This window comes from Psammomys obesus, unplaced genomic scaffold (genome assembly GCF_907164565.1).
Source record: "Psammomys obesus unplaced genomic scaffold, mPsaObe1.curated_primary_1811, whole genome shotgun sequence".
NCBI classification, from domain to species: Eukaryota; Metazoa; Chordata; class Mammalia; order Rodentia; family Muridae; genus Psammomys; species Psammomys obesus.
Genome location: NW_026596034.1, coordinates 2,776,937 through 2,802,214, shown reverse-complemented (window position 1 = coordinate 2,802,214; position 25,278 = coordinate 2,776,937). Strand labels below are relative to the sequence as shown.

The window sequence follows — 25,278 nt, the reverse complement described above, 5'->3', positions numbered from 1 at the left end:
TGTGCAGGTTGATAAATATAGATCTATTTTCATTTTCCTGCATGTGGACATCCAGTTGAACCAGCACCATTTGTTGAAGATGCTGTCTTTTTTCCATTGAATGGTTTTGGCTTCTTTGTCAAAAATCGAGTATTCATAGGTGTGTGGGTTTATTTCTAGGTCTTCTATGCAGTTCCATTGATCCTCCTTTCTGTTTTTATGCCAATACCATGCAGTTTTTATTACTATTGCTCTGTAGTACAACTTGAGTTCAGGGATGGAGATACCTCCAGATGATCTGTTGTTGTACAGGATTGTTTTGGAGATTCTGGGTTTTTTGTTTCTCCATATGAAGCTGAGAATCTTTTTTTCAAGGTATGTAAAGAATTGAGTTGGTATTTTGATGGGAATTGCATTGAATCTGTAGATTGCTTTTGGCAGGATGGCCATTTTCACAATGTTAATCCTACCAATCCATGAGCACGGGAGATCTTTCCATCTTCTGAGATCTTCTTCAATTTCTTTCTTCAGAGACTTGAAGTTTTTCTCAAACAGGTCTTTCACTTGCTTGGTTAGTGTCACCCCAAGGTACTTTATGTGGTTAGTGGCTATTGTGAAGGGTGTTGTTTCCCTAATTTCTTTCTCGGCCCTTTTGTCTTTGGTATACAGGAGGGCTTCTGATTTTTTTGAGTTGATTTTGTATCCTGCCACTTTGCTGAAGGTGTTTATCAACTGGAGGAGTTCTCTGGTTGAATTCTTAGGGTCGCTCATATATACTATCATATCATCTGTGAATAGTGACACTTTGACCTCTTCCTTTCCGATTTGTATCCCCTTGATCTCCTTTAGTTGTCTTATTGCTCTGGCTAGGATTTCAAGTACTATGTTGAAGAGGTAGGGAGAGAGTGGGCAGCCTTGTCTTGTCCCTGATTTCAGTGGGATTGATTTAAGTTTCTCTCCATTGAGTTTGATGTTGGCTATAGGCTTGCTGTATATCGCCTTTACTATGTTTAGATATGTGCCTTGTATTCCTGATCTCTCCAAGACTTTAAACATGAATGGGTGTTGGACTTTGTCAAATGCTTTTTCAGCATCTAAGGAGATGATCATGTGGTTTTTCTCCTTCATTTTGTTTATGTGGTGGATTACATTGATGGATTTCCGTATGTTGAACCACCCTTGCATGCCTGGGATGAAGCCTACTTGGTCGTGGTGGATGATATCTTTGATGTGTTCTTGGATTCAGTTTGCAAGTATTTTATTGAGTATTTTTGCGTCAATGTTCATAAGAGAGATAGGTCTGAAGTTCTCTTTTTTTGTTGGGTCTTTGTGTGGTTTAGGTATCAGGGTGACTGTTGCTTCATAGAATGAGTTTGGTAATGTACCTTCTGTTTCTATTTTGTGGAATAGTTTGAGGAGAATTGGTGTGAGCACTTCTTTGAAGGTCTGGTAGAATTCCACGCTGAAACCATCTGGTCCAGGGCTTTTTTGGAGGGGAGACTGTGAATGACTGCTTCAATTTCCTTGGGGGATATAGGGCTGTTCAGTCTTTCTACCTGATCTTGACTTAATGTTGGAAGATGGAATCTATCAAGAAAATTGTCCATTTATTTTGATTTTCAAATTTTGTGGCATATAGGCTTTTGTAGTATGACTTAATGATTGTTTGAATTTCCTCTGTGTCTGTAGTTATGTCACCCTTTTCATCTCTGATTTTGTTGATTTGGATAGATTCTCTCTGCTTTTTAGTTAGTTTGGCTAAGGGTTTGTCTATCTTGTTGATTTTCTCAAAGAACCAGCTTTTTGTTTCATTGATTCTTTGAATAGTTTTATTTGTTTCTAATTGATTGATTTCAGCCCTGAGTTTGATTATTTCCAGCCTTCTGCTCCTCTTGGGTGTATCTGCTTCTTTTTTTTCTAGGGTTTTCAGTTGGGCCATTAAGTTGTTTGTGTGTGATGTTACGAATTTCTTCTTGCAGGCAGTTAGTGCTATAAATTTTCCCCTGAGCACTGCTTTCAATGTGTCCCATAAATTTGGGTATGTTGTACCTTCATTTTCATTGAATTCTAGGAAGTCTTTAATTTCTTTCTTTATTTCTTCCTTAACCCAGCTGTCGTTGAGTAACAGGTTGTTCAGTTTCCATGTGCGTGTAGGCTGTTTGTTATTTCTGTTGTTGTTGAGGTCCAGCTTAAGTCCATGGTGGTCAGATAGAATACAAGGGATTATTTCAATCTTTTTGTATCTGTTGAGGCTTTCTTTATGACCAACTATATGGTCTATTTTGGAGAAGGTTCCATGCGGTGCTGAAAAGAAGGTATACTCTTTTGAGTTTGGATGAAAAGATCTGTAGACGTCTATTAGGACCATTTGATGTAGGGTCTCTGTAAGTGTTTTTATTTCCCTATTTGTTTTCTGTCTAGTGGATCTGTCTCTTGGTGAGAGTGGAGTGTTGAAGTCTCCCACTATTAGGGTTTTAGGATCAATGTGTGATTTAAGCTTTAATATTGTTTCATTTACGAATGTAGGTGCTCTTGTATTTGGGGCATAGATATTCAAAATTGTGATGTCCTCTTGGTGGATTTTTCCTTTGAGGAGAATATAGTGGCTGTCCTTATCTTTTTTGATTAACTTGGGTTGAAAGTCTATTTTATTAGATATTAGGATGGCTACTCCCGCTTGTTTTCTGGAACCATTTGCTTGAAAGACATTTTTCCAGCCCTTTACTCTGAGGTAGTGTTTATCTTTGTTGCATAGGTGTGTTTCTTGGATGCAACAGAATGATGGATCCTGTTTCCGCAACCATTCTGTTAGTCTGTGTCTTTTAATTGGGGAGTTGAGTCCGTTGATATTGATAGAAACTAGTGACCAACAATTGTTACTTACTTTAGATGTGGTGTTGGTGGTGTCACTGAGTTTCATTGCTTGTCTTCTTTTGGTTTTTTTGTTGTGTAGTTATCTATTTCCTCTGTTTCCTTCGATGTAGTTGTTTTCTTTGGTTTGGAGTTTCCCTTCTAGTAACTTCTGTAGAGCTGGGTTACTATGTAGATATTGTTTAAATTTGGTTTTGTCTTGGAATATCTTGAATTCTCCATCTATGTTGATTGAAAGTTTTGCTGGGTATAGTAGTCTGGGTTGGAATCTGTGGTCCTTTAAGGACTGTATGATTTCTGTCCAGGCCCTTCTGGTTTTCATAGTTTCTGTTGAGAAATCTGGTGTGATTTTGATAGGTCTACCTTCATATATTACTTGGCCTTTTTCCCTTGCTGCTTTTAGAATTTTTTCTTTGTTTTGTAGGTTCAGTGTTTTGACTATGATGTGACGTGAAGAATTTATTTTCTGGTCTAGTCTACTTGGTGTTCTGTAAGCCTCTTGTATGTTTATGGCCATCTCCTTCTTTAAGTTGGGAAAGTTTTCTTCTATAATTTTCTTGAAAATATTTTCCGGACCTTTGAGCCTGATGTCTTCTTTTTCTTCTACTCCTATTATTCTTAGGTTTTGTCTTTTCATGGTGTCCTTGATTTCTTGGATGTTTTGTGTTTGGAACTTTTCTGATTTTATTTTTTCTTTGAGAGACGTGTCAATTTCCGCAAGTGTATCTTCGGCTCCTGAGATTCTTTCTTCCATCTCTTGTATTCTGTTGGTGATGCTTACCTTTGTGGTGCCTGATCTTTTCTCTATGTTCTCCAGCTCCTGGTTTTTCTCTATTTGTGTTTTCTTTATTGATTCTAATTCTGTTTTCATGTCTTGCACCATTTCCTTCATCTGTTTGAATGTGGACTCCTGCTTTTCAATGATAGCTTCTATTTTTTTTTTTTTGTCTGTTTCCTCTCTATGTATCACTAATTGTGCCTCTACTTCTTTGGGTATAATTGCCTGTATTTCTATGAGAGCTTTGTTTATTTCTTCTTTATTTGCCTTCATTTGTGTGGACATTTCTTTGAGAGCTTTGTGCATTTCTTCTCTGTTTGCCTCAATTTTCGTGGTCATTTCTCTGAGAGCACGATTTGTTTCCTCTTGGTTAGTCTCGATTTCTTTGGTTATTTCTCTGAGGGCTTTGTTCATTTCATCTCTATGGGCCTCTAATAGCTGGAGAAACATAGTTTTAAGGTCGTTTTCTTGTATATCTAGTGAATTGAAGTGTCCATTGTTTTGCGGGGTTGCTGGTGTTTTCAGTTTTGCCTAAGTAAGGAATGTGACGCTGGCGCTATTTGAGTGCGCTTTTAGCGGGCACAGTGTGCATGTGCGGATTCTCTGATTATTGCAGTGGCCTGCAAGCCACTATTACGCAGTTCTGACTGAGATCCAGGGATTGTTTGCCTGGATTACCCTGGTGGACCCGCAAGGCAGAGGCTTCAATGTTGGGGTCGCTCTCCCAAGAATCCCTATGATGCCCACACTAGGGGTGTGGGTAGCAGGGATCTCGTCTGGTTGCTTCTGTGGAGAGGCCCTGGGTCTGGGGCAATCTCTCCCTAGAAGGCTCACTCACTCTCTTGCAGGACCAGTTGGAATGCACAGGGGTTCCCCTTGCTCACTACTCTCTATTTTGTTCCTGCTGTGGAAGTGCACGGGTAGGCTAACAGTCAGCTCTGTGACACTGTGGCCACGGGACTCGGTGTCCACCTTTCCTGTGTGCTGCCTCTTTGTCCTTTCCCTCTGCCAGGAGGGGTTATGTTTGCTGGTCCCTGGGTGGCGCGGGAAAGAGTTAGGATGAGTGTACTCAATCCCAGATCCTGGGATTCCCACGCCGTGGGAGCCTCCCCTCACCTTGGAAACACGATCGATCACTGTTGTTTTGTGGCCCAGAGTTCAGTCTCCTGGTCGCTGCACGGAGTGTGTTGTCCCGCTTCTCAGACATGGTGTTCTCCCGGTGCCGCCATCTTGGCCCCCTCCCCTTATCGAATATGTGGTCCTTTAAGTCTTCCTTTATGTGGTTTATTTCCTCACAATAAACAAGAATGACTAAATCTAATTTTTGAGCAAGAATATACTGGTAATGAGATAAAGATGATTCTTGGAATGTAAAGTATGGTCACATTTTTGTTTCCAGTGATCTCATTTAGAGCTAGTAAAATCATTCCTACATCATGGGTCAAGAGTGATCAAAAGTCTAAACTATAAACCCATACTTTCAACTTTTTTTCTACATGTATATTTATTCAACTAATTATAATTCAACAGTATAGCAAAAAGAGTATTTATATGCACATGTGTGTATCTGTGTGTGAAAGCCAAAATTTATATCTACACTGTAGTTTTTCAGCCACAAATTACATAAAATTCGGAAGCACTAGAATGAACAAAACATTTCAAATGTCAGATTTTATCCTCCAAGAATAATGTCTTGATTTTTATTTTAAAAAGAATAAGAAACAAAACTACCACTCTACTTCTCCCTAACCAAATTTTCCTTTGTGTGAAAATCCTATTTTTCTTTTTTTTTAACTTTTATTAACTACACTTTATTCATTTTGTATCCCCCCCCCAATAAGCCCTTCCCTCAGCCCCTCCCGATTCCACCCTCCCTCTCCCTTCTTCATGCATGCCCCTCCCCAAGTCCACTGATAGGGGAGGTCCTCCTCTCCTTCCTTCTGATCTTAGTCTATCAGATCTCATCAGGAGTGGCTGCATGGTCATCTTCTGTGGCCTGGTAAGGCTGTACCCCCCTCAGGGGGAGGTGATCAAAGAGCAGGCCAATCAGATTATGTCAGAGGCAGTCCCTCTTCCCATTACTATGTAACCCACTTGGAAACTAACCTGCCATGGGCTACATCTGTGCAGGGGTTCTAGGTTATCGCCATGCATGGTACTTGCTTGGAGCATACTTTCAACTTTTTAAGAATGGTTGGATGTGTATTTTTTCCATTGCTATTGTAATTGTTGATCACAAGTATGAATAGAAGCTAAGGATTATTTTGTGGGTTTTTGTTTTGTTTTGTTTCGTTTTGGGTTTGTTTTGTTTTGTTTTGTTTGTCTGTCTAAATTTTCCAGGAATTAATACTTCCTTCTTCACTGTTGGGGAGAGACAAGAGCAGGGCATCTTAATGTTTTCCTTCTCGGGAATGTAGTAAGAATATTGTAATTTTGGTTTCTTTAAAAAACATAGAAATGTTATAGGAATTTGTTTCTGTTTTAATCCCAGATGTGGGATATGGGGCTGCTTCATAGCAGCTGACTGTGATTTGCCTCATGCTCTAACCGAGGTATGCTTTTGTTAGCTGCAGATAATTTCTGCAATTGTATGACGTTTGTAATTCTGGGGACTTTTCAAAGGATATGTAAATGCTAGAGTCCTGAGGAGTGGGCTGCTGATTGATGGCTGGATACTGTTGGTTGCAGTTTGTTAAGTAGTTGTGTGCTAAGAAGAAACAAGAAGAAATTAGATATATCTTGATGGTGAAGATGATTCTTGTCCCAAGGAACTTGAAGACCCCTTTCTGACCCCTGGTTTTATTCAGGGATCTCTTTCCTTTTTCCTCTATGTTTTTTTTTTCTCCTATCTAGTGTTAAAGGGTTGAAAGGGTGGAAGAGTGGAGAAGGGTGGAAGAAAAAAGAACCCACCAGTTACATGTAGCAAACACCAGTTACATGTTGCCCCTTTCCACCCTTTCTACAGACTCTGCTATATAGGCATATAACAGAGGAATGCAAGTGAGATACTGAGCGTGAATCATTCGAAAACTTACTGAAAATAATCAGATTTTTTTAACATATAATTTTACTGTTGACTTAAGATTAGTCAAATTTACCTACAAAGAACAGGGGGCTTCTTTTTACCTTTACATAGAAACTAAATATTGGTTGAACATTTCATAGTGTGGGATGTGGAGCATCTTCATTCTTTTCTAAAGATGATCTATTTTCATTTTCTGAGCATCAGTGCTGACGATGCCACTTCATATAAATACATAATTTGTAAATGGTACATGTTTGTTTATAGTCATTTTGGAAATTGTTGTAAAGTCTGCCTAACCGTAAGCCATTATTGATTGATTTTTTTTTCCTGAAATTTAAGTGAAAAACTTAAAAATTAATTTTAAAGATCATGCTAACACAATATAATTCAGTTATTTGTTGATTTGTTACTGAAATGCTGAGAAATGACAGTAGGAAAATACCTTTTTTTCTCTGCAAAATTAAACTTTTATTTCTACAACAACAAACCTTCTGAATACTCATACCATGCAGTAGTACAATGGGAGCGAGGAGTTCCAGGCCACAGTGCATTGGTTGCCGTTGGGTGGGCACAGTGCTTGTTCTGTGTTTATAACCATGGTCACAGTGTGGTTATATAATGCAACACAGGTGAGAATTACCACAAGTACCTCAGATTCGTCATATATTTGGTTTTAAATTAATTTTTGGTTGTTACAAATGCAAAAACATTGCAGCTGTTGCTCAATACCTTGCAACTGATACATCAATTATTGAATCCTGTTTGAGGTCACATCCCGTCTTTTAAGAAGCCAAGCCCTATGTTATGGAGAGCTCACAGATAAACCCAAAAAGGTGACAAAACAACACTGATTCCTGCTCTAAGATGTGTCCAGTGTATGTTAGCAAAAGGCTTTCCTTTATGCTATTGCTTAAAAAGTCAGCTGTCAGAATCCCTGTCTCTGAAGGTGGCACATGCAAATAAAAGGATTATTTGTCTTTTCTTTTTTTTTTTTGAGATTTTATTATAATTATATAATTTCCCCTTTTCCTCTATTCAAAGTCTCCCACATATCCCTTCCTTGCTCGCTTTCAAATTCACAGTTTCTTTTTTCTTAATTGTTATTACATGCAAATATGTATACGTATATGCATATATATTAAGTATAACCTGCTTGTATATATGTTTTCAGGGTTGACCATTTGCTATTGGATAAACAATTGACATACTTTTCCTTGGAGGAGACTTATTTCTCCCACTCTCGGCCTTCCTTAGTTGCCTATAGCTCTTTGTGCAGGGTTGAGATCTCCTGGGCTTTCCTTCATCCACTTTAGCATGACTAAAGTGTCCTTGTTCAGCTCATATTTAGGCAGTCACATTGATGAGGCTTTACAGGTATATGACATTTTTTAGGAGGCACAATCTCATAGCAGACTGTAAGAGCCTGTTCCTTTGGCTTTCCCAATCTTTCTGTCCCCTCTTCTGCAATGATTCCTGAGCCTTAGGTTCAAGAGTTGTGTTGTACATTAGTTGGGAATGAATGCTCTCCATCTGTTGCACAGAGAATGCAAAGAGAAGTTTTCTTGATGAGAGGTGAGGACTATACTTATCTATGAGTGGGAAGACAAATATTTAGAATGCAATAGGAATTGTTCGGGTTTAATAGCGTGGAAGTTGTTAGCTTCTCCAAGATCTATGCCTTCACTACCTTGGGTAGTTGACTAGGTTTTCAGTACCCGATATGATTTTCCTGTTGTTAAGAGGGTCTTAGTTCCAATTTAAAGAGCTATTGTTTACCACCAGCCTGTGTGTATCACTACTACACCCTTAGGGTGTTTGTTGTTAAGGTTCTTTGGTGTCATAGCTGGGTAGGACTGTTGATTGCTTTTTTCTTTGGAAGTTTGCTTGTAACCTCTGTTGTCATGAAAGCTGGTCCTCAGAAGATGTTCAGGTCAGTTCTAGCTCAGTTACCTCTGGGCTCTGTGTCTGAAGCACATGGTGGTAAACAGCAATAGCATGTAATGTTTGGGGCATCTCTTGGACAGCTCTGACCAACAACGCAAAAGAAAGCTTACGTATAAAATATATATATTTTATTCATTGACTTAATATGTACTTTTAGCTATATAGCTAATGGTATGATGCCTCATAATGCAAATCTAGTTCTTAGCATTGCTGCAGCAGGCTTGTTGCAGCTGGTGCATCATTAGCAAAACTCAAAGATTTTGCTCTGGAAAGGCTACTGTCGCTTCTGCTTCATTGGCCACAAATAGACACTGTTGAGTAATGGTAATGCTTCACACTCCTGGAAGCTAAGTTAAAGCTGGCATTTTAATAAAAACAGCTGCCTAATTTTTTAAATATTTTCTTTTCAGCTTCAATGGCGATCTAATTCCTGATGTGTTTGGTATCACAAATGAGTCCAGCCAGCCACAGATACTATTAGGAGGGTGAGTAAATAAGCATATAGCTGTGTAATTAGTCATGTATCCTTGCTGCTCCCAGGGCTGTGTGTGACATTTGCTTTAGTCTTGAAGAAAAGCAAACTTACTGAAAATGCTTGGTTTTTTTGTTTTGTTTTGTTTTAATTTTGAGAACATTTGGTGAACATGGAAGATTTCTCAGTTTGGATTTGATCTGTAACCGTTTTGTATATACAGCGACCTTAGTCCATTCTGGAATTAGATCTACAGGCTTTGCAGATCTCTATGAAAATAGCAGTGCATTAGGTGTTGCTGGAATTTAAATAAGATGAATAGTATATTCTACCGGGGTCATCATCTTGTTAGTGACTATACTTTAGCTCATTATTTATTTCATTTGTAAAATTAAAAAGCAAATGAATAATTGCCAAAAAATTTAAGCACCCTTTTTAGTTCTGGAGACTTCAATGCGAACACTGTCATTGGTCAGTTTATGTATACTGAGTTTTTCATATTGTTTAAGCAAACAGTTCAAAGGTGTTTACCTCAGTTCCTCTACATTTCAATACAACCTTCCTCCTAACTAGTGAGGGCATGGCACCTTTCAAGAGGGACCTTCAATCTGTTATCTGAGGTTTTGGGGTTTTTTTCCTTCTGCATCTGCCAAGGTAAATTTTTGTTCTTATAGAGTCTGTATTTGTTTTGTTTTGATCATTTGTTTGCTTGCTTGCTTGCTTGCTCGGCCTTTGAGAGATTTCAGAGAAAGAGAATTGCCCTATCAGCATGTCTTCCAATAGTTATTTGGAGTTCCAACAAATTTCTCTGTTTTCGAAATATAGTATGTTTTTATGGTTATGTTTTCAGTTAAACGAGAGTAAATCGTATTTAAGGTGTCTTGTGGAGAAATGCTCAGCTTCCGTATCTCCTTTTATAAAGGTTTTTCATAAAGAATACAAATGTTTGGGTATTTATGATAATGAACTTTTAAAGACTTGTGAATATTGACTGAGAAACCTGTTTTTCCTTCTTCCAAATTTTACAAAATATCTGAAACTGGTCATACTCTCGAAGTAACTTAGAAGCATGTCCTTTGGTTTAGGGCTATTTCTAAAAAGAACAGTATGAGGGCCAAGAATATTATGTGGTCACTGCCCCTGCCACAGCAGGTTGTGACTCCCAGGAAAAAGCCCAAGGTCAAGCTTGTGATTGACAGTGTGCTTGTGACCCTGGCTGGTTGTTTCATGACATCTCCATCTTGGCATGCACCACTGGAACAGCATCACTCTGTTTTTTATTTGACAGGTGCTTTTATTTGCAACATCTCTGTTTGATCCTTTTATGAATTCTCAGTCTTCATGCCAAACTTTTCCACTATGCTTTTGAAACTGTTTAGTACATTATTCACATCTTCATATACTGTTACTTTCTTATCCAGTCCTGAATTGATTTTCTTCATTTATCTCCTATTATTGAGTCCTCTGTGATCACTGCTTCTTTTGGAAAGTAGGGCTCTAAAATCTTTCAGCTATTTCCTTTTCTTTGGTTTCCAAAACTGAGGTGTTAGACGATTGATATAGTATCATATTAGCTTGTATATCTTTCATATTTTTGTTATTATGTTCCATACATTTATTGAGATGTTTTTGTTAGACATTGAAGACTAATTGTTATTTTCCCACTTGTTTATTCATATATTTTCCTGGTGAGGTGTCTTTGGGGCTTTGTTCCTGGCTGCTAAGTTAGAGGGAAAGCCAGCTGCAGGAATGGAAACAATGATTTGACAGCAGTCCAAGTGTAAACATGCAGTAAAAATACTGTTTACTTCTTTTAGGTGTCCATTCGGGCAGAGGCGGAAGCACTAGTACTATTGTCCAATGCAGTCTATGCGTTTTTAGAGCTAAGGAGGCTAATAGTAACAGGTGAAGGGCAGAGGAGGAGGAAAGGAGAAATGTGTGAGTGGGAGGGAAAATATACGATTTGAACTATGAGAAAGAGTAGAGAAAATGTTATAGAGAAGATGCATGAGGAGAAAGGAGGGCCAGTGAAGCGGCCCAGCAGATAACAGTGGTCCTGAGACGGAAGATAGGGTGCTGGCCTCCAGGACTCATGTGGTAGAGTAAGAGAGGCAACTCCCCCAGGCTGTCCTCCGACCTCTACAAGCTGTGGCGTGGGCACGCTCCCAAAATAAGTAAATATATGTGACAAATTAAAAGAGAACAATTATTTTTTTAAAAATCTATTCAGATAAGATAAAAGCTAAAACAAAATGAAATTCAGGTATAAATTTTAAAAATAAATGTAAAGATAAAAAATGAAATAGGAACTATTAAATTACCGGTCAATATTTCTTCCTATTTAGGGTAGTTTTCCCCCACCAACTTGGCTCTTTTTTTGTAGCGGGCTCTGTAGATTAGGAATACCAATCTGCATGACTCAGTCAAATTAGATCTGTGTTTCAATGCTGAAAGGAGTTTCTGTATCAGCCATTCTGACTTTCTTTCTAGAGTTGTTTTTTCACTCTTTTCTGGGGTGCTGCGAATCACACTCATCTTGTGGGCTTTCATGGAACCAGGCTCTGGGTTGCAAGCCCATGCACGATTTCACCTTTGCCACTGGATGTGTTCTGCCTGCCCAGCTCCTACCCACAGTTTGTGTCTGAAAATACTTGTACCCACTGGGGAGACTTTCTGATTCCCCATGCTTTTCATGTTCTCATGCTATTGCATGCTTAGGCAGTAGTGGGTACTGCCTTCCCTCTATTCTTCAGACTAGTCATTACAGGTTACTTGTGTAGAGCCCCAGCATTAGGTTTGCACACTACACTTGTGCAAGAGCCAGCACTACCACACTCAGTAGTACCCATCCTGTAACCTTGTTTCTGCAGGCCACTCGGTCTGTCTCCATTGAAACAGTTATCTCATTTTATTGGACATTAAAAGTTAAAATCTATAGCACAGCTAAAATAGTAGTTTGTAAAAAGTAAAATTCCAATATTTTTATGGACTTTGATTTAAATCAATCAGAAAAACGCTTGAGAATATCACACAAAATTGTCATGATTTATTTATTTTGATTTCTATGTCAGGTTTTCTCTGATGGTTTTAAAAGTTATTCTGCCTAAAAACGTGTTCATTTGTGTTTCTTATATACTATATTCTTACAGTCTTAGACCAGACTAATAGTCTGTTATTACATTATATTTCTCATTCAAATGTCAGTGACATATTAAAAAGTAGTAGCCGACTTTTTCTCTTAAGTGATTTATCCTGAGGCAAGCTTAATGAATTTTTTTAAAGACTTATTTTAAAAAAAAGATTTTTTTTTCTTTTTAATGTATGTGTATATGTGTGTGTGTGTGTGAGAGAGAGTGTATCAGATACCCATGACACCCAATGTTGTTTGATTCCCTAGACTTGTAGTTACAGGCAATTGTGAACTGCTTGACATGGATGCTGAAAATCAAACTTGGGTCTTCTGTAAGAGCAATATTTGCTCACACACACATACAAATCTCTCTTGTGATTGGAAGGATTATTTATTTCTAAGATGTATGGTTAGTATGCAGAAAACCCTGGGTCAATCCTCGCCTGCACAGGGATACAATGTGTCCACACATGTACACACACATTTTGTCAGTACCATTGTGGGATAACTGTAAAAAAGCTGAGCATATCCCTGTGACAGCAAACATTCATATGTTACTAATGTTGTATAGGATTTTCTCCAGCAAGGGTCCACATCCCAGAGGTTCCATATCCTCCCAAACACTGCCACAAATGGGGGATGAAATATCGAACCTATAGAAGACATTTCTTATTCAAACAACCGTGTATGCATAAGTCTACAAGTGAAAAAAACCACCAGCAAAAGAATGTCTGCATTATTTAGACTTAGATTAGCAGCCCAGTTTTATTCATCAGGAATCAAACTAACTTTTGCAAATTAACTGTTATGCATTATGGATATGACACCTCTTGGGTTTATTTTACTTAAATTTGGCTAGCAAAATAGTTTTTTTAGAAAACTTGCAATGCCTTTTCATTGAATGCCAAATAAGATTTTTAGAAAACTTGCAATGCCTTCTACATAGAGTGCCAAATGCTTTCATTAAAGTGTGTTGGGACTCTAGGGCTATAATCTGGACTAGCACTTTCTTGGACATGGGAGACTGCCCACAGTAAGAGTAACAGAATCACTTTGGCTGTAGTTACAAGTGAATGTGGTCAGTTTAAGCACGTGGATCAACCATGTGTTGAATCTGGTGGGGGCTATGTGACAGTGTGATGGTAAAATGGAAGAGGTAATTATATTATGTCAAGTGGTCAAATGGGAAGCTTCATTTTGTGCCTCAAATTCACTTTGTACTTGCCTGAAACCACGTAATAATGTATCACATTACTTAGTAATAACACCTAGTTATGAGGTGTTAGACTGTCTTCTACAATTATATGAGCTTATCATTAATAGACATTTTTTATAAAAGGATATTTTAAACTGATGTTGCATAAGCTTTCAGAATAACTTTAGTACTGATAAAAACATTGTGTCTGTAATGTTAATCAAGGGTACAAATAAAAGTTTTATATTCAGGATTTCTCTGGGTCACTGGGTTCAGACATGTTTTTGAGACAAACCCAAATTTTATGCTTCATGATAGTAGCTACATGATAAATACATACTTACCATGTTCTGTTTACTTCACAGTATAGTATTACAGGCATGAACAGTAGCCATATGTGTATAACACTTTTAAGACTTATGTAAAATTTTTAATTAATGCATAATGATTGTACATATTAATGATGGGAATGTATTTCAGTTCTTTTATATAATATGCAATGACTACATGAGAATGTTATATCTATTATTCAAACATTTAAAAGTTTTTAATTATTTATTTTTTAAGATTATAATTATATCATTTTCCCCTTCCCCTTTACCCACCCAACCCTCCCATATATATCTCTTTGGTTGCTTATTATTATTATTATTATTATTATTATTATTATTATTATTACTATTACTATTATTATTACTATTACTATTACATAAATTCAGGTTTATTGAGAGTAGCGAGGTTGGGGAAGGGGAATTCACACTGGGGTTGGGAGTAAGGGACAAAAGAGAGAGAGCAGGGAGGGAGGAAAGGGTGAAAAGGGTTCCTTTTTGGATTATATATTGAAGGGCCTCTGGGAGAGAAGCCCCACCCCTAGGTGAGGGCAGGGTATGACAGCCATGCCCTGCAGCAGGTAGTGACTTTACCATCCTAGCCTTCTGTTGATGATAAATGGATGATGGACAGAGAATCTTTTCTGGCTGCTTCCTGATGACATTGGGGGAGTTGATTTTGGGAAGTGGGGCAAAAAGCTGGAATGTTGGCCAAGTTCCAAGTTCTATTTGCTGTCCAAGATCTGTGAGACCATCTGCAGCTAGGAAACTGCAGATTCAGCTGTAAGGTTTAAGCCAGAGCACCTGAGTTCTGGATGTAGCTCTTGAGGAAGCAGGATGCTGGAACATACATATGTTAGGAACAGAAGATAAAGTTAAGGAGTTTAACTTTTAGGCCCATGGACTTTCAGACCCGGTGGTCTAGGTAATTAGAGGAGTGGAGTCCCAAAACCAGGGGAGGAATTTCAGCCTCAGGAATAGCCAGGCTGAGAAACAGGCTGTTGTTTGGCATTTCTTTTCTTGAAGGTGACCTGTGGATTCCAGTGGATCTCCTGATACTTTTCAAGTTTACAAAAAGGGACAGATTGACTTGGGAGACAATTTAAAATCTGATTAATGTTAAAGCTCTTAATACAAAAACAGTAGCATAGTGGGGGAAGAGTTTTTATACACCTGAAATTACTTTCTTATCACCAATCTTAAACACCTTCTCAGACCCTCAAACACTTTATCAGAAGCTCAGACTTTACATAAACTGTAGATTTTGAGAGGGCAGGTAAGGCCCTGGTTTCTGCTGTTAAACTGATCTTCAAACCCATCAGAGACCTGAGAAGGATAAATTAACGCAGGAAGCATAATGCACGCACCCTATGTATTGATTAATAATGACAGAGGATTACCTGTTATCCAGACGGCCTTCCCCTTAGGCTCCTGTGGTATCAGTGGCTTTTGTGGGCACAAGTCCTAGGGCAGCATCTCAACATAAGTCTTTGGGTGCTGGGCCCAGCAAATCTGAGAGGATTTTCTTGTGGAGGAGGAATTTGGGAGAATGACTGACCTTATTTTATCTAGCCAAAATGGGGCAGTCAGTTCTTCAGGTGTCTTGTTTGTCCACACTTTAGTTAGGGCCTTAGCAGCAGACCAGTTGGGACAGTCCCGCCCAGTATCACAATATCCAAGTGGAGTCATCTGTCTTTGTGCCCAAATCTTCCTGAAGGCCTCAGGGTCACTGCTAGAAGCTGGGGTTTCTGTCATTAAGCATTTAAATGTACTATTCTGCAGATGTTCTGACATGTTGGAGGACTATGATCTATTAAGTAGAGCTGAGCCAAACAAACATTGATTGTATAGTTACCCATCCTAGGCTTAATTAACCTTGAAAACATAAAACAAGAGCATGACTTTAAATATATTATTGAACTAGTCATCAAACTTTCAATCTTTGATACAGTTCATAGACTGGTAACCCTGCTGATTCTATCACACTGCATCATTACAGACTGAACAGCTAAAGTTTAAAAGGTGGCGACAAAGCCACCTTCTTTATCCCAAAACCAACATTGCTATCAGCCACTTGTTTTAAGCAGCCCGCATTGGTAAATTTAAAACTGAATCACCCAGTGCACTTGACCCCACCTGCCTGCTGCTGTCACCATCCACCAAGATCTTGCATGGGTGTGGGGTAGAGTCAGGATGGGGTAGAAGGAACCTGGATGGGAGGGAATGTGTAGACACAGCCTCAGGAAGTGGAAGAGGGGTAGGAGTGAAAGCACGCTTTCCAAAAACCCTGGACAGATAGTTTGGAAATTTTCTGCAGACACCCAAGAGGTGTCTGGGGATCAATTTTAGACCCAGAAGCACCCATTTTCCCAGCCTTTACCAGAATCCCAAGATTATTGAAGTAGCATTCCAAATCAGTGTGGAATCAGCAGCTTTGGTGAGGCTAATCGACCAACAGATGTCTCTGAACCATGAAATTACCTCATAACAAAGGCCTGGCTTTGTGAATCTGTGGATGAATCGGAAGAGGCACCTGTTCCCTCTTGGCAGAAGCTGGAAGACAGGGCACTTATTAAATTCAAAGTTACCTCAGGCAGAGAGGAAGTGGGAGGAGAGAAGAGGTTGGTTGCCAAGTTGCCAGGCTGGTTGCTCAACTTCTTTTGGATTTGAAGATGATCAGATCAGAGCAGGCAGAAAGCTATGAGGTGAAGGGAGTGGCCCCACAAAGTTCAGCTTGTGGGGCTCAATTTCCCCCGAGTAAAGAGTCAGGGCACCAGATGGTTGATTAAATAAAACAGAATGAGCTAATTGTGAGATGAAGCTGTATTATATGAATGCAGGTTTATTGGGAGCAGCAAGGGAGGGGGAGGGAGAAGAAGAGCACACACTGGGGGTTGCAGAAAGAGCAGGAAGGTGGTAAAGGGCGAAAAGGGCTGATTGCTTTTTTGTATTTGTTAATTATGGTTACATGCATACATAGACGTGGCTATGCCTGAACGCAAAATATCAGTTCAGTCTATTGTTACTTGTATGTGTTTGTTTTCAACCATTTGATACTGGATAAAGAATTGGTGTACTCTTCCCTGGAGGAGACTATTTCTCCCACTCAGTCTTCCTTAGTTACCTATAGTTCTTTGTGTAGAGTTGAGGTCTTCCGGGCTTTCCCTCATCCAGTTTAGCATGTCTATTATTGTTGTCCTTGTTCAGCTCATGTTTAGGCAGTCATGTTGATGAGGCTTTATAGGTCTATGACATTTTTTAAAAAAACACAATTACAGCAAACAGTGAGAGCCTGTTCCTCTGGCTTTCTCAATCTTTCTGTCTCCTCTTCTGCAATGATCCCTGAGTCTTAGGTTCAGGAGTTTTGTTGTAGATGTATCTTTTGGGACTGGATTCCACAACTTTACATTTTGATTCTCTGTAATGGTCTGCATCTATTGCAAAGAGATGTTTCCTTGATGAGGGGTGAGAACTATGTTTATCTGTGGGCATAAGAACAAATATTGAGAAAACAGTTCACAACCCTGAGTAGTTGGCTAGGTTTTCAGTACCAGGTATAATTTCCCCATTGTTGAGAAGGTCTTAGGCTCAATTAAAGAGCTGTTGTTCACCACCAATCTATGTGTGCCACTACTACATTCTTAGGGTTGTTGTCCTGTGCTGTTTCTGGTTGTGTTTCCTTTTTGCCAGATCTCCTCCGGCTTTTTTATTGTTGTTGGTCTTTGCCTTTCTGACTAGGGTAAGATGAAATCTTAAAGTTGTTTTGATTTGCACTTCTCTAATTACTAGGGACAATGAACATTTTTGAGATATTTCTTAGGGGTGTTTGTGTGTGTGGATGTGCATGGATATGTGGGTATATACTTTTGAAAACCCTTTCGATTCTAGGCCATTTTTTAAAATTGGTCATTTAGTTTTTTGATTCTTCGTTGTATGTGTGTGTGTGTTTTCTTTATATATGCTGGGTATTAGCTATCAGATATTACATATAGCTGACAAAGATTATCTCCCATTCTGTGGGCTTCTTCATTTGGTTGATTATTCCTTTAGCTGTACAGGCATCTTTTAGTTTTATAAGATACCACATGTCAGTTAGCCTTAATTCTTGAGTAAATGAAGTCCTATTAAGAAAGCCCTTTTCTACACTTATATCATGTAGAGTACTGTGTATGTTTTTTTTTTTTTTTTCTAGGAGTTTTAGTGTTTCAGGTTTCACTGTTAAGTCTTTCATCCTTTTGGAGTTAGTTTTTGAGAAGTCATGGATAAAGGTCTAATTTCAGTTTTCTGCATAAGAACATCCAGTTTTCCCAGCACCATTTAATAAAGATGCATCTTTCCCTTTTAGCTTATGTTTTTGGCTTCTTTGTTCAATGTTAAATTTTGCACTTGCATTTGAGTCTTTAATTTTGTTCTATTGGTCCACGTGTCTTGTGTGTGTGTGTGTGTGTGTGTGTGTGTGTGTGTGTGTGTGTGTGTATGTGTGTGTGGCAGTTTTGTTTTTATTTGTTTTTATTATTATGTTTTTTTATTGTTTTTATTATTATGTCTTTGTGGAACATCTGATCTACATGCCTTTGACTTGGGATTTTTCTCCCTCATCTGTGCCTGTAATTCAAAGGTTTGATCTTTTCATGGTGTGCCACATTTCCTGTATGTTCATTTCCTGTTTAAAAAATTCATATTTCCTACTTATTTTGTCTATAATCCTTTATCTTCAAATCCTAATATTCTGTCTTGGCCTTGTTTCATTATACTTGTAAGGCTCTTGTTTGAGTTTCTAGTTAAGTTAACGGGATTTTCAATCCCATCTTTATTTCAACTTGAATCCTCTGTCTGTTAAATTCCATTTTCAATCGTATATTGTTTTCATCATTGCCATCGGCCTATGTTTGAGTTTTCTTGAACATCACTTGGATATTTTATCTCCTTAGGTTCTTTCTTTTTTATTTCAATTCTCTTTCTGTCTTCTTTTTTCTTTGAATTTTTTGGTGACGTTTACAATTATTCATATAAATTCTGTGTCCTAAAGTTCATCTAGGCGATTCTTGTTGGCAGGCATGTCTACAGGACTGGTAATACTGGCTTTATCTTTCATGATTTTGGTTTTGTTTGTTATGTTTTATTTGTTTTTGTTATGAAATCTAAGCACATAAACTTCTTTTGTTAGTTCTGTTTCTGATATGGACAGAGCAGGCTGGGCAGAAGAGAGAATGTCCATATGTGTTGTGCCAAAATTTTTGGTATGGCTTAGGTAGAATGAGGTCAGGTGGACAGAGAGGACTGGGATGGATATGCAGGATGTTAATCCTGGTCCAAGCCTACAGTACTGGGCCACGTTTGCCTGACTGTAGTGGTTATATGTAGTATGGGAAGTCCAGTGGGTCTGAGGCAGTGAGTATATCTAGGATAGACACATGTAGCAAAGTGTCAGGCAGAGTCACTGGACTATACATGGAAAAGAATGTCCAGGGACTGCCTGCATGGAGAGGGTGGATGTGGTGTCAATGGGCCGGTCAGGCCTGGCAGAAATGTTGGGGCAGAATCCTAGAGATTAGCTTCTCCGCAGGCATGGGTGCCAGACGAGGCTGGGCTGCTGCATATAGAACCTGGTGTAGATCTTGGGGTCTATACAGGCTCAGGCTGTCTTGCTTTGCTATACTCTGGGGAAAGTTATAAGGATCTGGCTGCATAGAGAGGTTGGATATAATATGGGAGGTGCTTGTGAGGATTGATCCTGGAAGAATCTGAGCGGTTGGTTGCGGAGCAGGAACAGGTTGCCAGGATAGGATACAGCACTGCATGTGGGACTGTGGCTAGGTATGGTGGTTGAGGAGGGTCAGGCTACTTCGATGGGTTAGTTCCTGGAGAAGGTTGTGCAGGCTCTGGCTTGGCATAGAGGTTGGATGTGTTGTGGGCGGGGCCTGTGAGTCTGAGGCATCCTGGTGGAAAATATTTTTTTAATTTATTACATTTTATTTATTCATTGGTGTGTGTATGTGTGTGTGTGTTAACATATATGTGTTTACACATGCTGTAATGTGCATGTAGAGGTCAGAAGGACACCTGGCAGGAATCTGCTCTTTCCTTTCATTTTTTTTGGCTCCCAAGAATCAAACTCGAGTCCTCAGGCTTATTGTCAAGCAGCTTTAGTTGTTAAACGATCTTGTCCAGCCTCAAATAGTTATCATTTGTTTCATTTATCACTTCTCAAAACTGTTTTCCAATAATTGTTCAAGATTTGTTTAATTTTTCATTATGGGCTTTTCATCCCAAAGAATGATGACAAAGGCAAAGAAGTGATCAGAACTCTCCTTTTTACTTTCAAACCCACTTTATATCTTTCCTTCATATTTAATAAGTTTCCCTTCCTTTTTTTTTTTTTTTTCTGAGACACTGATTTACTCTGTAGACCACACTGACCTAAAGTGATCTTCTTGCTGTGCATCAGAGTACTGGGTTACAGGTGTGAGCCACCATGCGCAGCAATGTTCATTTTTCACAGTTAGTAGCGAGTGCTCTTACCTGTGTAACAGGTTCCTACTGATATTCTGAGACAGTCTCACTTTAGCCTAGGCCGGCTGGAAACTCGTTATGATGTACCTACCCTAAAGATGAAGCACTGACAAAGCTGAAAAGAGTTGTTGTAAATATCATAAATTAACTTTTTCAATTTTTAAACATTTTACAGTTTTCTTATTCCTTTTCTTTAACTCACAGTAAGTTTTGTTTAAGGAAATAAGAGAAAATGCTGTTATTTCTGATTTTTATATTATTTAATTATTATACTCTGAAAGCATGAGTCTGGGCCTTGGGGCATGTACATTCACTGAAGAACCACTATGTCTTTTATTATACTTGTTAAATGAATTATTACATTGTATTAAAGGAAATATCTGAAGCTTTCTGGATATTCTTTTTTATGCCAAACCCTATCTCCTACTATCTGCTTTGACCTGAATTTCTTAAATAGTTAGCATTCATGATGAAGTGAACATTGATAAGTGGGTAGATTGGAAGTCATTTCAGATAGCTGTTACCATAGGAAACCAAAAGCTGTCATGGCATTAATTACATGTAAATTCATCCTTTGATAAATGCTATTCTTTGTGATAAAAGGTGAGGATGCCCACAAATTAGAACACTTTGACATCATTATGTTTTCTGTGGGAGAAGTTAATTGAAATCTACAAAGGTCAAGAAGTGGTAGTGAGCAAACTTAATATCTGCTTGGAACTATGCATTTTATTTTCATCTCTACCCTTTCGTTTCAATCAGCAATGTGTGACACTAACCTTCAAGAGCAGCTGAACACTTACATGAGATTTCAGTTTATCTGTTGACTTGCCTGCAAAATATGCTGCCTGCTGCTCATTTCTGAAATGTGTGATGTGCAATAGAACAATTTCTAAGATGAGAAATAAATTTTATTGTCACTGTAGACTTTATGTAAATTTAATTATGATTGAACCATCCTAAAATGCACAGCAGCTCATCCATGTCTCCTCCCTTCATCAGCTGACACAGTAGTAGGTGAACATTGCCTGTTAATTAAACCCTAAGGGTTAGCTACTTAAGTGATGCCAGGGTAAAGACAGCAGGGCATAGTCGGGTAGAAGCTGTAAAGCACCACAAAGAAACTGATTGTTGATTTGGAATATTAAAGGAATCAAGATGGGTACTTTTTTAGAAGTTTCACAAGTAGACATCAAGAGGGAATCAGAAGGAAGCAGAAGAGCTGATTGGTTTGTCAAGGTTGGGTCTCTGGCTGCCCAAACAACAGCCCATCTCACAAAAGCCTCTGCCTACCTGGGCTCTTCGGCTTCAAAAGAAGGCAGAAAGCTAGACTTTGTGTGGAATCTGATAGGGTTTGGGTAGTTTTATTATTTATTACAGCAGTGAATTCAGGACACTTTAGGAACTATGGATCAAACACATGTCTGTACTAAATTTATTCAAACTCTGTCACTCTGTGACCTTTCTTAACTGTTAAGAGTAAGATTAAATGTACAGTTAGTTAAGTTCACCCTAGGATAAAATGTCACAAGTTAAATTGTTGAAACAACTTAAACTGTATGACACATTTCAAATTGACTAGGAACTATGTGGGGAATGAGACCTATAACTATTGAAAACATACTTATTTGATCAGGCTCACTGAGGTTGGTGCCATGACACCTTTTTGTAACTCAGTCAAAAGTAGTTTGCATGCTATTTGGTCTTTATTTTATACTCTAGTTTAACTTAAAAGAAAATTTGTGTACTAAAATTAATGTGAACAAAGATTATAAAGAAGAGGCTGCTTCATAAGTGAGGTAACCCAGAAGCAGAAAGACACATATGATATATACTCACTTATAAGTGGATAGTACCAAGTGAGATCCTTAGTAAGGGGAGCAGGGGCTTTCTCTGGCATGAACTCAGTGGCAAGCTCTCTGATCACCTCTACCTGGGGGCGGGGGGGTCGGTGAAGTCTTGCCAGGCCACAAAAGAACACAATGCAACCAGTCCTGAAGAGACCTGATAGGCTAGGACCAAATAGAAGGGGAGGAGTACCTCCCCTATCAGTGGACTAGGGAAGGGGTATAGGGAAAGAAAAGGGAGGGAGGGTGGATTGGGAAGAGACAAGGGAGGGAGTCACAGAAAGGATGCAAATTAAATAAATTGTAATAAATGATAATAATAATAAAGAAAGAAGAGAAAAAATAAGTGGATGTTAGCCATATAATATAAATACTAAAATCTAAAGAAGCTAAACAACAAGGAGAACCCTAGGGAAGATGCTCAATCCTCATTCAGAAGGGCAAACAGAATGGACATCAGAAATAGGAGAAGATTCTCTACAATAAAAAAAAATCCTCTGGAGGTATCTCCATCCCTGATGTCAAGCTGTACTATATAGAACAACAGCAATATAAACTGCATAGTACTGACATAGAAACATGCTGGTGAATCAATTGAATTGAATATAAGACCCAGAAATAAACCCACACACTTATTGACACCTGATTTTTGACAAAGATGCCAAAACCATACAAGGGAAAAAAGATAACATCTTGAACAAATGGTGCTGGTCTAACTGGATATCTACTTATAGAAAAATGTGAATAGACCCATACTTATCACCCTGCACAAAGCTAAAGTCCAAGTGGATCAAAGACCTCAACATAAAACCACACACTCAACCTGTTAGGAGAAAAAGTAGAGAAGAGCCTTGATCTCATTGACACAGGAGACAACTTCCTGAACAGAACACCAACAGCACAGGCTCTTAAGGTCAACAAATGGGACCTCATGAAACTGAAAAGGTTCTATAAAGCAAAAGACACTGTGGGAGGAACAAAATGACAGCCTATGGTTTAGGAAAGGATCTTCACAAACCCTATCTATGACAAAGGGTTAATATTCAGACTATACAAAGAACTTAAAAAGTTAAACAGCAACAATTCAAGTAATCCAATTAAAAAAAAATGGGATACAGAGCTAAACAGAATTCTTAACAGAGGAATATCAAATGGCAGAGAAACATTTAAACATCCTTACTCATCAAGGAAATGCAAATCAAAACAACCTTGAGATTTCAGAATGGCTAAGATCAAGAACTCAAGTGACAACACATGCTGAGGAGGATGTGGAGAAGGAGAATCCTCTTCCATTGCTGTTGGGAATGTAAACTTGTACAACCAAATCAATTTGGTGTTTTCTCGGACAATTAAGAATAGTTCTACCTCAAGATCTAGCTATACCACTCCTAGACATATATCCAAAAGATGTTCAAGTATACAACAAGGACATTTGCTCAACCATGTTTGTAGCAGCTTTATTCGTAATAGCCAGAATCTGGTAATAACCCCGATGTCCCGCAACTGAGGAATGGATACAGAAATTGTGGTACATTTACACAATGGAATACTACCCAGCAATTAAAAACAAGGAAATCATTAAATTTGCAGACAAATGGTGGGAAGTAGAAAAAATCATCCTCAGTGAGATATCCCAGAAGCAGACATGCTATATATTCACTTATAAGTGGATATTAGACATATAATATAGGATAATCATATACTAAAATCTGTACACATAAAGAAGCTAAGCAAGGAGGAGGACCCTGGGTAAGATGATCAATCCTTACTCAGAAAGGCAAATGGGACAGACATCAGAAAAGGGAGAAAACAGGGAACAGGGAACAGGGAACAGGGACAGGCGCCTATCACAGAGGGCCTCTGAAAGACTCTACCCAGCAGGGTATCAAAGCAGATGCTGAGACTCATAGCCAAACTTTGGGCAGAGTGCAGGGAATCTTATGAAAGAAGGGGGAGAGAAAAAGAACTGGAAGGGTTTGGAGCTCCATAAGAAGAGCTACAGAACCAAAAAATCTGGGCCTAGGGGTCTTTTCTGAGACAGATACTCCATCCAAGGACCATTCATGGAAATAACCTAGACCCCCTGCACAGAGGCAGCCCATGGCAGCTCAGTCTCCAAATGGGCTTCCTAGTAAGGGGAACAGGGGCTATCTCTGACATAACTCAGTGGCTAGCTCTTTCATCACATCCCCCTGAGGGGAGAGCAGCTTTACCAGGCCACAGAGGAAGACTATGAAAGACAGTCCTAATGAGACCTGATAGGCTAGGGTCAGATGGAAGGAGAGAAGGTCCTCCACTATCAGTGGATTAGGGAAGAGGCATGGGAGAAGAGGGAGGGAGGAAGGGAAGAAGGACAGGATTGGGAGGGGACGAGCGTAGACCTACAGCTGAGATACTAAGTGAATAAATTGTAATCAATAAGAATTATATTAAGAAAAGAATTCATTGAATTCTCTGAGAATACATTCATATTTGGAAAATAGAAGGAAGGAAGGAAGGAGGGAGGGAAGGAGGAAGGGAGGGAAGGAAGGAAGGAAGGAAGGAAGGAAGGAAGGAAGGAAGGAAGGAAGGAAGGAAGGAAGGAAAAAAAGAAAGAAAAAGAAGTAGGAGAAGACAAGGAACAGCCAAACTTTGGGCAGAATGCTGCAATGTTTATGGAGGAAGAGGGAGATAGAAAGACCTGGAAGGAATAGGAACTCCACAAGGAGAACAAGAGAGTCAAAATACTGGGGTCCAGGGGCCCCTGCAGAGACCAATACTCCAATCAAGGACCATGCCTGTAGAGGACTTAAACACCCTCCCTGTTCAAAGGAAGCCCATTGGGTGCTCAATTTCCAAGTGGGTTCCCTAGTAAGGGGTACAGGGGCTGTCTCTGACAAGGGCTCAGTGGCCAGCTCTTTGATCACCTCCCCCTGGAGGTGGGGGTCGGGGGTGTACAGCCTTGCCAGGCCACAGAGGAAGTCCTGATGAAATCTGATAGGGGATAGGGTCAGACAGAAGGGGAGGAAGTCGTCCCCTATCGGGACTAGGGAAAGGGCATAGGGGAAAAAGAGGGAGGGTGTGTGGCACTGGGAGGAGACAAGGGACAGGGCTACCGCAGGGATACAAAGTGAATAAAGTGTAATAAACAAATATATATGTTATATATATATATATATATATTTTTTTTTTAAATGTAAGTCAAAAAAAGTGTTT

General features: G+C 39.0%; 1 protein-coding gene across 2 annotated transcripts in view; it reads left to right on the top strand.

Annotated features, from left to right (window-relative positions):
- Positions 1-25,278, top strand: part of Itfg1 (integrin alpha FG-GAP repeat containing 1) — a 164,019-nt gene that overhangs the window by 8,046 nt on the left and 130,695 nt on the right. For both annotated transcript variants that reach the window (XM_055621223.1, XM_055621224.1), the window contains exon 5: positions 9,008-9,082. In XM_055621223.1, coding sequence (XP_055477198.1) covers positions 9,008-9,082 — 75 coding nt within the window. The remainder of the gene's footprint in view (positions 1-9,007; positions 9,083-25,278) is intronic.